The sequence below is a fragment of the Eptesicus fuscus genome, chromosome 7, assembly GCF_027574615.1.
Source record: "Eptesicus fuscus isolate TK198812 chromosome 7, DD_ASM_mEF_20220401, whole genome shotgun sequence".
Classification (NCBI taxonomy): domain Eukaryota; kingdom Metazoa; phylum Chordata; class Mammalia; order Chiroptera; family Vespertilionidae; genus Eptesicus; species Eptesicus fuscus.
In genome coordinates, this window is record NC_072479.1 from 84,950,280 (window position 1) to 84,962,480 (window position 12,201).

Here is a 12,201-nt window from a genome sequence, read left to right on the forward strand (position 1 = left end):
ACTTGCAAAATTGCAAAAGCCTCTGTGCTCAGCTTGGATGGGGCAGAGTCTCAGGACAGAGCAGACAGCCTTGGCTTCCCATCAACCCTATCCTATGAGGCCCCTGGGTCTTAGTGTCCCTCGGTAATCACTGCAAGCACCTCTGAGAGAAAGCCACCCTTGAGTTTCACCCGCTGCCAGACAGTCCAGTTTCTCCCGAATAGATCTGGGTTCCCAGAAACTCACCTGAAACTGGAGTTCAGCACAGTTGGGAGGTGTTGTCTCCCTCCCATTTGAGAAAGCCAGCCGTGCACTCAGTTGCCAGTCCTCTCCTTGCGCACGTCTCAGTACCTCTGCCTCCTGCAGCTCCTCTGAGTCTCAGTGTGCTGTTCTCCTTTCTTGTAGTTGTAGAATTTCCACTCAGCCAGCCTTCCTGTGGTTCTGGATGATGTCCATTTTGTCTTTTAGTTGTAGTTTTGAAATTGTTGTGCAAGGCAGCAGTTTAGGTGTTTACCTATGCCGCCATCTTGATTTCTCCCTCAAATTTTTTCGTATTTTAATAACTAAACATTATTTTTCCCATAAGCCTGCCATGTGTATCTCACTAACATAGAATGAGTTAATAAATGGCTTCTTCTTGCCTGGCCAGCATGGCTCAGTTGTTGAGTGTCAACCTATGAACCAGGAGGTCAAGGTTTGATTCCTGGTTAGGGCACATGCCTGGGATGGGGGCTTGATCTCCAGTGGGGGGGGGGGGGGTGTGTTGGAGACAGCCAATCAATGATTCTGTCTCATCATTGATGTTTCTATATCTCTCTTCCTTTCCCTTCCTTTCTAAAATCAATAAAAATATATTTAAAATATAAAAAGCAAATAAATGGCTTTTTCTTTAAAATGTATATATTCAAATTATTTCAGTGCCATTGCATATACATTATTTTTTATTGTTTTTAATGAGTATAATATTTTCTGATATGCAATGAATGTTTAAACATTTCTTTTTAAAAAGATATCAGTCACTGATATCTGAAAATCTTATTATGGACTTCTTTATTCAACTCCCCAGAGCCATTACTTCATTATTTAGTATGAGAAATTTATGTACAAAGAAAATATGCAGGTTTGTATACTCAAACCTTTCTACATAACCATTAAAAGACACATTTGCCAACCCTAATATTTCTTTTTTTTTCTAATATATTAGTTCATTAATGTTGTCAGTATCATGGCCAAAATTAGTGATCAGGTTACTTAAATTGCATTCACTTATTACCAGTGAGAATTTAGCATTTTTTCACATTTTACTCAATTTTGGGATTGTGTGTGTGTGTGTGTGTGTGTCTGTTCACACTTTTTGTGTGTGTGTGTGTGTGTGTGTGTGTGCCTGTTCACACTTTTTTTGCCCATTTGCCAAGATTGGCTGTTTTTTACTTATTGGTCTGTATGTGCTCTTAATATATGTGATTATCCATCACCTGTTATATAAGTTATAAATATCTTGTTTTTCTTTTGTCTGGCCAAATATATTATTATTTTCTCTTTTTGTTATATATTATTTTTGAAGTTGGTCTTTATTTTGTATTTTTCTTGGATTTTCTCAAACAAATATTACAAATAAATTTTTGGCTTTCTTTTATTATATATATTTATATTTACCATTTCATTCATTTGTAAATTTTTAAGCATAGGGAGATAAATTTGTTTTTTCCTCCAAAAAGTATCTCGAGTTGTTCGAACTCAAGTTATTGAATGTTTTATAATTTATTGTCTGGTAGCACTCTTAAGTAGTATTACTGCTTGTCTACAATATGTCAAGTCATAGAACAATAAACAATAAGGAACATAGAATCTGGTCGGGGGCAGCTCCTATGTTGAGCGTCTTCCCCCCAAGAGGGAGGCGAGTGGTGATGGGGGAGCAGGGCTGGCCAATGGGCAGCACCAGGCTGCCAGCCAAGGCGGGTGCCAGCAGGGGTCCCCCAACTGCTCTGCCTGCCAGTTGCCCCATACATCAGCCCTGATCACTGGCCAGGCCTAGAGACCCTACTCTATATATTGAGAACAGTCTCTTAGATTTAAAAATTAAAACCTGAAAAGGCTACTCTAACACTGAAAAAACAGGATGAAGCAACGATGACATGCATGGACTCTGGCTTGCACATTTTGTGGTCAGCCCTGATTCTGACACTTATAACTGTGTGACAAAGCCAATTACTTAACTTCTCTCTACTTCAGTTTTTCCACCCATAAGATGGGGAAAATGGTATTACTGCCTCAGAAGGATCATGTTATGTACTGCTTTTTATAATCAGGGCAAAAATATGTAGCTGCCCATACAACAGCAAGATGCCTTTCACTGTACGAAAAGTATGGTCACTGGTGCATGCAGCATCCTGGTTTGGGGATCAGGCCTAAACCAGCAGTCAGACATCCCCTGAGGGCACAGGCTGGGTTGAGGGACACCCCCCAATGCACAAATTTTGTGAACTGGGCCTCTAGTTGTAACTAATACTGCAGTGAACACAGGGGTGCATATATTCTTTCGAATTAGTGTTTCAGATTTCTTCAGAAACTGGAGAATATCATGTTAAGTTAAATAAGCCATTCATAGAAAGACAAATACCATATGACTTCACTTATATGTGGAATCTAATAAATAAAATAAACTAAAAAACAAAATAGAAGCAAACTCATAGATACAGAGAATACACTGACAGCTGCCAGAGGGTGTGGGACCCTCTCTGGGTGAAAAAAAGTGAAGGAATTAAGAAAAACCCCCACATAGGCAACAGTATGGTGATTACCAGAAAGAAAGTGTAGTCGGGGGAGATAGGATAGGTTAAAGGGGAGGTAAATGGTGATGGAAGGAATCTTGGCTTAGGGTGGTGAACAGACAATATAATATACAGGTGATGTATCATAGAATTGTACCCCTGAAATATGTAATTTTATTAACCAAGGTCACCCCCAACAAATTGAATTTAAAAAATGTAAATTAAAAAACAAAGAAAATACTGCCATTTGTGATAACATAGATATATATGGAAGGCATGTTTCATATTTGAATAGAAAATTATTCTATTTACTAGATACTTGGTGCATGGATTCTTGCCCTGGTGGGGTCCCTCAGCCTGGCCTGTGTGGATCAGTGGACCTCTGCACCGATACAGCCCGGCCTTACCCGCCAGCTCCTCTGGCTCCAGCCTGCTGTCCAGTTGATCACACATAGCACGAAGTAGTGCTCAAAGCAGCAGGTGGCCAGGGAGGAGTCTGAGCCTGGGCTGGGTGCTGCACAACTTCCACTCCTCCTGGCCCCACTGCGCCTGCCACTGCCACTGCTGCTGGCTGCTCGGGCACACAGGGGGAGTGTCCGCTGGAGAGGCTTGTGCCACCACAGCTGTGCTTGCCAGCCATCAGCCCAGTGTCTGGTGCCCATGTGTCAGCTGAGCAGCGCTCCTGCTGTGGGAACACACTGATCATCAGGGGGAAGCTCCTGCATTGAGCATTTGCCCTCTGGTGCACATCATAGCTACTGGCTGGTTGTCCAGTCATCCAGTCACTTAGGCTTTTATATATATATAGACTAGAGGCCTGGTGCATGAAATTCATGCACAGGGGTGTGTGTCCCTCAGCCCAGCCTGCACCCTCTCCAATGTGGGACATCCCTTTCACAATCCAGGACTGTTGGCTCCCAACTACTTGCCTGCTTGCCTTCCTGATTGCCCCTAACCAGTTCTGCTTGTCAGCCTCATCACCCCCTAATAACTCCCCTGTCAGCCTGATTGATGCCTAACTGCTACCCTGCCAGGCTGATTGTCCCTAACTGCCCTCCCCTGTAGGCCTGGTCACCCCTAACTGCCCTCCCCTACAGGGCTGGTCCCCCCAACTGCCCTCCCTTACAGGCCTGGTCCCCCCAACTGCTATCCCCTGCAGGCCTGGGTCCCCCCCAACTTCCCTTTCCTGCAGGCCCAGTCTCCCCCAACTTTCCTCCTCTGCCGGCCTGGTCAACCTTAACTGCCCTCCACTGCAGGCTTGATCGCCCCCAACTGCCCTCCCTTGCAGGCCTGGTCTCTCCCAACTGCCCTCCCCTGCTGCTCATCTTGTGTCCACATGGGGGCAGCCATCTTGTGTTGGAGTGATGGTCAATTTGCATATTGCTCTTTTATTAGATAGGAGGATAGAGGCCTGGTGCACTGGTGGGGGCTGGCTGGTTTGCCCTGAAGGGTGTCCCAGATCAGGGTGGGGGATCCCTTGGGGTGTGGGGTGGCCTGGATGAGGGGCCTTTGGTGGTTTTCAGGCCAACTATGCCCCCCAGTGACCCAAGCAGAGGCCCTGGTATCTGAGATTTATTTATCTTCTGTAATTGAAACTTTGTAGCCTTGAGTGGAGGCCAAGGCCAGCCAGTTTGGGAGGGAAGCTTGGCTTCCTCTATCACCAGGGGCAACCCAAGCCTGCGGCTGGCTCCAGCTCCATGGCTGCCGTCATTTTTGTTGGGATTTATTTATCTTCTATAATAGAAACTTTGTAGCCTTGAGCAGAGGCAAGGGCTGGTGAAGGCGTGTGGGAAGCTTGGCTTCCTCCATCGCTGGGGGACAACCCAAGCCTCCTGCTTGCTCCAGCTCTGTGGCTACTGCCATATTTGTTGAGTTAATTTGCATACTCACTCCTGATTGGCTGGTGAGCGTGGCTTGTGGGCGTAGTGGAGGTATGGTCAATGTGCATGTTTCTCTTTTATTAGATAGGATATTTAACATTATTTGTTTGGGTCAAAATCTATCACATTACATTTTTTTTTTCTATTTGTAACTTCAAATATACATTATTTTTAAACCTTCTTTAGGAGTAAATATATAGCCGAAACCGGTTTGGCTCAGTGGATAGAGCATCGGCTTGCGGATTCAAGGGTCCCAGGTTCGATTCCGGTCAAGGGCATGTACCTTGGTTGTGGGCACATCCCCAGTGGGAGGTGTGTAAGAGGCAGCTGATTGACGTTTCTCTCTCATTGATGTTTCTAACTCTCTATCCCTCTCTCTTCCTCTCTGTAAAAAATCAATAAAATATATTTAAAAAAAAGAGTAAATATATATATTTTTTATTTTTCCACATTCCCCCATTCAAGGTTATTAATTCAATATGCCTTAACCATACTTTTAATATTGAGGAAAATACTTAGTTCAGTCTATGATTGTCTAACCACTATGTTGTACACCTAAAACTAATACAAAAACAATATTCAGTGTAAACTGTAATTGAAAAATAAAATTAAAAACAGAACTGAGTCAGAGAAATAGATATGCTATTTGGGAAATGATGGTGACAGGTACAATATGGTTAAAAATTTGATAATTTCTCAGAATAATTAGTGATGAATACCATTAAATACTTGTTGATAATTGATTGGAATATTTAGAAAATTTTCTATGACAATACAAATGAAAGAATAAGGATATAAAAAAAAGAAGTATTTAATGCCAAGATTTAGCAAGCTTGTTCAAAGGTTAAATTTAAGGTACTTAACAGACGTACATTTTCAGTGTTTGTGACTGAAATGGAAACAAATGAACTGCATGGTGGTTAAACCTCAGTGCCCCCATATTTGTAGAATATGAAGACAATTTCTCAGAGGAATTTGAAAATGAACACTCTAAATGACATACTTAGAGGTGTGATTGTACTTTCAGCTAGAGCCCAAAGTCTCTTATATTCTGGAGATGTGTGATGTGATAAACTGATTTCAAAATAGCTAAAGTGTGAGAATTACCTTTTCAAACCTTAAGTGACGTACTTGATGAGATGTTTACTTTTTCCACTATTGCTTCACTCTGAGCCTTTAAAGGGCAATCTGTGAAGATCCCAGACGTTGTTTATTTTGGTCCTGAATTTATGTTTTTAAATTCTCCTTTTATTACCCAGCTATGACCGGGCTCTTTTGTGAGTCACCTGGCCTCCCCACTAAAGGACGCACGACTTTCTGGCCTACAGAAGGTATGTGTCCCTACTCTCCTGTCTCTCTACCAGCCCATCTCACACAGTGGGAGAAAACAAAGGCTAGTTGTGAGGGGCAACTAATATACAACAAAATCAAAGTGGAATATTAGAGTTTTTATTTGAATAATTCAGGGTAAGAAGCAACCATAAAATATGAAATATGTTGAAATATTTCTTAAAGTGTTCAAATTAGTGCCTGTAGGGAATTAATAAAGTGCATACAAACATGCATAATTGGGTTTATAAATCAAAATAATTTAAAGTGAAACCTAAAAACATGAGAAGGAATAATTAGTTTTGGATTTTGTAATCAGTACAAGGGGATATTTTGGGGTATAATAATATATTAATTTATATTTTGCCCAAGCTTTCTAAATAGATACTTTAAAAAATTAATTGCACGAATGCAGGCCAGACACAATTCCTTATACACTTACTGAGATTGATTAAAAGCAGCTTGATTTTTACTAAAAATCAGGATGAAGTAGCTTCTGTAAAAATGCTAAACTAAACTTAATTATAAACGGTCAAAATACTTTTTAAAAATTTGAACAAACAGTGCAAAAAAGATCGGCCTTACTGATTAAAGAGAATCCTGCTTACTGAATTATTTTACAGTGTATAACTAATATGAAGCATAAATAATACCTTGGAAAATGTGACTAAAATAATACTTAAGATAATTCACATTTATTGAGAGTTTATGTGTCACGTGGAGTGCTAAATTTCACATGCACTATATCTTACATATTATTCTACTTTTGATTAGTAAAGTAGGTTACTTGTCAATAGGTAAATTTTTAAAGGTCACACATTGTAAGTTACAAAGACAGAAATTAATTCCTCTCTCTCTGACTGTAGAGCCCATGGACTGGATTATTAAATTACATTATCTAGATTACTGCCATTGTTTACACAACTGAAGTGGCTTTCAGTGACATTAACAACCAAAGGGTCTTTCTGAAAGTCTGAACCAACAATGTTATTCCATCTTCTGGGTTTATATCATGCCCATTAAATCAATTATTTTTAAAAGATAATTATTTAAAAATATTTTACTTGTTAATTTTTATTATTTTTTTAGGTTACAGGTAAGTTTAGTGTGTCAATGTAACATTTTTCAACATATAACATATTTCTTTAAATTTTCACTTATTTCTCAGAACTCATCAACCATTCAAATTAAAGACATGTTGGTAACCACTTCAATAAATAAATGCAAGTCACTAAATAAATGTAACTCAGTGCAGGAAATTAATATCTATGCTCCACCCTTAGAGCACTTGGTCTTTAATATGGGATTTCAAATGTTTCATAAATATTGTCCCTCTTTTTTCTAATAAAACATTTAATTTCTATGACAGGCATTCTAATGGTGTCAAAATACTTCTGTGACTTTAAATTAATGAGGTTGTTATTATTCATGTATGTCTGTACTCCTCACTAATTATGTTTTTTATTGCTCCAACAAATAAGATGTTGACAAAGGTAGAGAATGTATTTTAAAATGTACTTTACCATGAGACACTTGTTTAAACCTCTAGGGAATTTAGAACCAGAACTTTAGATTCTGGAAGTAAGCCCAATACTCAACCTCTACCCCGCCCAGTTTTCCTGTGAGGAAGCCCTGCATTACACGTACCTGTTATTCATACATACACTTAACTGAGAGCACAGTCTCGAACACCACCCACCTGCAGAGATGAACAACCAAAGAGTAACCTATGCAGAACTGAATTTGGCCAAGTCCGCCAAGAGACAGCAAAGGAAACCTAAGGGCACTCAAAGCTGCATTCCAGTAACTGAGCAGGAAATAACCTATGCAGAATTAACTCTTGAAAATGCTTCCCGGGATCTTCAAGGGAGGGACAAGAAGGACCACTCCAAAGGTAACACATTCCATAGACACACAGTGTAACTGTTCTAGTATGTGCAGCTGGGGTGCGGAGATGTGGGGGAAAGTAAGGCATTAGCTCACATATTTTTCATTTGTGAGAATCAGCGCTTAAAGTTGGAATGCAGTATTCTAAGATGAAAGCTGAGGGTAATTCTATTCAGGTATTGTTGTAAGGTGTAGTCTTAGACCAGTAACTCATGGAGCATTATATTTCCTAAACATGCCATGGTATATTCTGAGAGGAGGATTACAGTGGTAGGCATGGGCTTGGTGTCCAAGTTTATGTATTTGATTCTCTGTACGTAAACTGTCTAAACAACTGTGGCTCTCTCCTTTCTCAGTGTTTCCTTTTCTCTTCCGGCAGTTTCACCATCGTCTCCAGAGAAGCTCATTGCCGGGACCCTAGGGGTCATCTGCCTTGTCCTGATGTCCGCTGTGGTAACGATAACTGTTATTCCCTGTAAGTAAATATTTGTAAGATTATACAGCATTTTTCACTCTAATGATTACCAGTGCCTCTAAACAGTTCATAATATTATGGAATAGAATTTTCATTTTAAAGCATGCATTTAGAATAAATGTGGAATGGTTATTCTGAATTTAACAAATGCATAAATAACATAATGTTTGTAAAGAGTATTTTACATATAGTCATGTATTTTGATTTCATCACAAAGACATGCTTTAGGAGAATTAAAGACTTTGTAAAGAAATACAAATTCTTATTGAGATTGGTTAAACCCATCCTGTAAGAGATGGTGAAGTTTGGTTCTTTAGGCTTTTAAAATATTTTCCTCTAACTTTTTATTACTGTATTAATTATTCTTGGTAAAATCAATTTTATTACAGATAATTCTCCTCCTAGACAATACAACAACAAACTTCAAACTAAGAAACAAAAATTGTTATGATTTATTTAGATTAATTGATATTTTAAGAATTACTTTAATTTTTTTAGCTACTGTAATACCGGAGAAGAACAATTATTCTCAAATAACAAGGATCCAGAAAGGTACATAATGATTTTCAAAGTTCTGATATTAGCAAAGTTTATATTTTGTCTCTATCTTAGGCTAGGCAACAATGATAATAGGCTCTTTTGGGAGAACATAAATTATAAAATGAGCAATAAGTGTTCATCAATAATTATTATAAGAGAGTGTTCCTTCTTTTGCAACATTATGAAGAAACATTAATTTTAAATTGCCACATCCATTGTTGCTGTTTGGCTTAAATTTCCTACTGCTATAATGTAATAAGAGACAAGTAATTTTTCCATTCTTAAAAAGAAGTTTCATTCATCGACTTTTAGGACATGTATAGAGTGGATATTTTTGTTTGTGTGTTTGCATTATATGGGCACATAAATTAGGGGATATCTGGCTGACCTTTTTCTGTGAGTGTGTGTATGAGTGTGTTTTGTTTTATATGTGCCAGCCAGTGCGGATGCATAGGTTTATTATGTACCTATGTATTTATACTTATGTAAGTGTGTAAGTTAATTTTTATTTTTAAAAGTTCAAATTGCTATTGGATAATAATTCATAATCTTTCTTTAGCATATCATTGTGAACATTGTCCACTGGAGTGGTTTACGTATTCCAACAATTGCTATTATATTAGCACTGAAAATAAAACATGGAATGAGAGTTTGCTGGCCTGTGCTTCTAAGAACTCTAATCTGCTTTACATAGATAATGAAGAAGAAATGGTAAGATGTTAAACATTTCATATACTTTATTAAAGGCTTATTTCAGTCAATAGTATATTTGTAGAATTCACATTTTTGTACATAGTTGTGGTTATTTAAAGTCTGTACAAAATTCCACTGTTCGACTTTATAATATTTTATATTTTTATACTACTAATCTCCAATCTTGCTTTTTATAGAAAACTGTGCTTCTATAAGTGCTTGGTTTCTAAAATAAACTTTGCCACTTAATTTTACCTTCTATCAAGGATACTAAACAAACAATTGGACAGATGGATTGCAAGGGCAATGGAACCATATAATTGCAAATCAGATCACAAAATAGAGTTTGCGCTCCTTAGCAGCTCTGCTCCTGTGTATTCTCTCATCATTTCTCCTCCCGTATCACTTACCCACTGTGCTGACTTTTAATATTACAGAGTCTCTTTGCTTGTTTTTGAAACTCGTAGAAATGAAATCGTACAGTAACATATTTTCTTCCTGTTTCTTTTGACTCCCATATGATATTGTTGCATTTCATCTATCTTGCATTTATCTGCAGTTTGTTAATTTTCACTGCTGAGTTATGTGGATGTGACATTTTAAAATCCATTCTCTCTGTTGTCGTTCACTGGGGACGTGAGTCTCAGGGCCTCCAGAATAAAGAGCCTTGCTGGGTCCGTTACTTTTAGACATCGGCTCCTTTTCGCTGGTCCCACCTCTGACTTGCCTACCTGGTTTCTCTGGTTGCTTTTCAGCAGGTGTCCTGATGGATCACTCTCCTGGGCTTGCCTGCTGTTTCTGGGCAAGATTCCCTCTGCAACACAGAGGAGGAATGGCTTCCTTGAGGCATGTCCATTTCTAGGTTGGGTGTTGGAAAGAATCAGGCCTAAGTCACTTCCTTCTGTTGGGTGGGATATAAGATACCCTGTCACTCTGTTTCCTAATCCTGGAGTACCAAACCTTTTACCCTTTCTCATTCCACCTTTCAGAGCTCTCCTTTACTCGTGTCTCTCATTAATTAGTTCCAGAATTTATAGTTCTAATTAGCAGGGAAATGAGTCTCTGACACTTGGACCAGTGGATTCCACCAACACAGAAACAGGTCAATTTGGGCTTTATCTGGTTAAAGAATGTTGAGAGACACAGAGAATCATTTTTCCTTCCTTCCTTCCTTCCTTCCTTCCTTCCTTCCTTCCTTCCTTCCTTCCTTCCTTCCTTCCTTCCTTTCTTTCGCTTTCATGTCATTTATTTTCTTAATTACAATCCCTTCTTAAAAAAACGTGGTAGCTGAGGAATAGTAGAAAATAACATTGATTTAGTCAGGTATCAAATACTTTAGTATTATTTAAAGCTTTGTTATGTTAGTTTTGTCAACGTGGGTAACTACTAAATTACATGAATCCGAATTTTTCTTATTAAATTAAGAAGAATGAGACCTTTAAACATAAATATTTGGGTTAATTTTAAATCAACTATACAAACATTGCTGAAAGTTTTTAAAAATATGAAATGATTTTAATATATCTTTAATAAAAAGTCTTCATATATCTTTAGTGTCATATTAGGATCCAACAATCTTATTTTGTTCTCAAAATGAAGGATCTTTTGAGAGAATACACTATTTGCTTTAAAAAAATAATCATTCATGATTATTATTTAAATAAAAATTCTTTATTTTGGTGTAGGAATTTCTGCGTTCCATATTACCTCCATCATGGATTGGAGTTTTTCGTGCCAGCAGTGATCATCCTTGGATGTTGATAAATGAATCACATTTCAAACTAAAGTAAGTTGTTTTTTAAATGCTATATAAAAGGAAAATTCAAAAAAAGAAAAATTCTGAAGAGTATTATTGATGTTTTTGTTTAAGTTGAATTATAAACATGAAGAATGATTGTCAACGTTGATGAAATGTTGATATAAATATTAAAGAATGACTATCTAATTTTCCTAATAACCAACTCTTACTAATATTCTATGAAAAATGTCATTACTCATTTTCAAAATATTCTCTGATTGCAGTTACATGGAAAATGCTATTTATTGTTTCATAGATTGGCTCCACACAATAACAACAAAATAATGCATTTTTCTCCATTACAGAATAGAAGACTTATCATTTGGTAAAGGTAACTGTGCTCTGCTAAACCTATATGGCCTCACATCATGGAGTTGTGGAGCTTCAAAAATATATAGCTGTAAGCATAAGCTTTAGAGTTAAAACACCTGAGTTTGGATTCTGTCGGGTAACTTTATTTTCATGAAATGGAAATAATATTATGATTGCATATGTCTTCAAGTGAATTATATCACTTGTTCTAATAATGAAATAATTTTCTATAACAATTTTTGGACAATAACATAAACATCCAAAAGTGCAGATATTCATTGCTTTTAGTGTCTGACGTGTTTTGGCTCAACATTATATTTGCGGTATTCAACATTTCTAAAAGATCTTATGTTGTGTGAGTCACGTTATATGTGTTACCAAGTAGAGGCCAACCCACAGAGGCAGAAAGTAGGTTAGTGGTTGCCAAAGGTTTAAGGGAGGTAGGAATAACAAACAATGCTAATTGGTGCACTGTTACTTTTGGGGGCTGGGTACTTTCTAAATTTTGTTAGTACTGATGGTTGCAAACTCTGTTGA

General features: G+C 37.8%; 1 protein-coding gene across 1 annotated transcript; it reads left to right on the plus strand.

Annotated features, from left to right (window-relative positions):
• The first annotated feature begins 7,666 nt into the window (after positions 1-7,666).
• Positions 7,667-11,769, plus strand: LOC103285085 (NKG2-A/NKG2-B type II integral membrane protein-like). Its single transcript, XM_008140411.3, has 6 exons — positions 7,667-7,853; positions 8,226-8,321; positions 8,820-8,873; positions 9,421-9,572; positions 11,240-11,340; positions 11,658-11,769. Exons 1-6 carry the CDS (start codon positions 7,667-7,669, stop codon positions 11,767-11,769), a joined length of 702 nt encoding a protein of 233 aa, XP_008138633.2.
• The last annotated feature ends 432 nt before the right edge of the window (positions 11,770-12,201 follow it).

Coding starts and splice junctions, on each gene's coding strand:
- LOC103285085 (XM_008140411.3), top strand. CDS start 7,667: ATGAACAACCAAAGAGTAACCTATGCAGAACTGAATTTGGCCAAGTCC. Junction 8,322..8,819: donor AACGATAACTGTTATTCCCT/GTAAGTAAATAT, acceptor TAATTTTTTTAG/CTACTGTAATACCGGAGAAG. Junction 8,874..9,420: donor AATAACAAGGATCCAGAAAG/GTACATAATGAT, acceptor ATCTTTCTTTAG/CATATCATTGTGAACATTGT.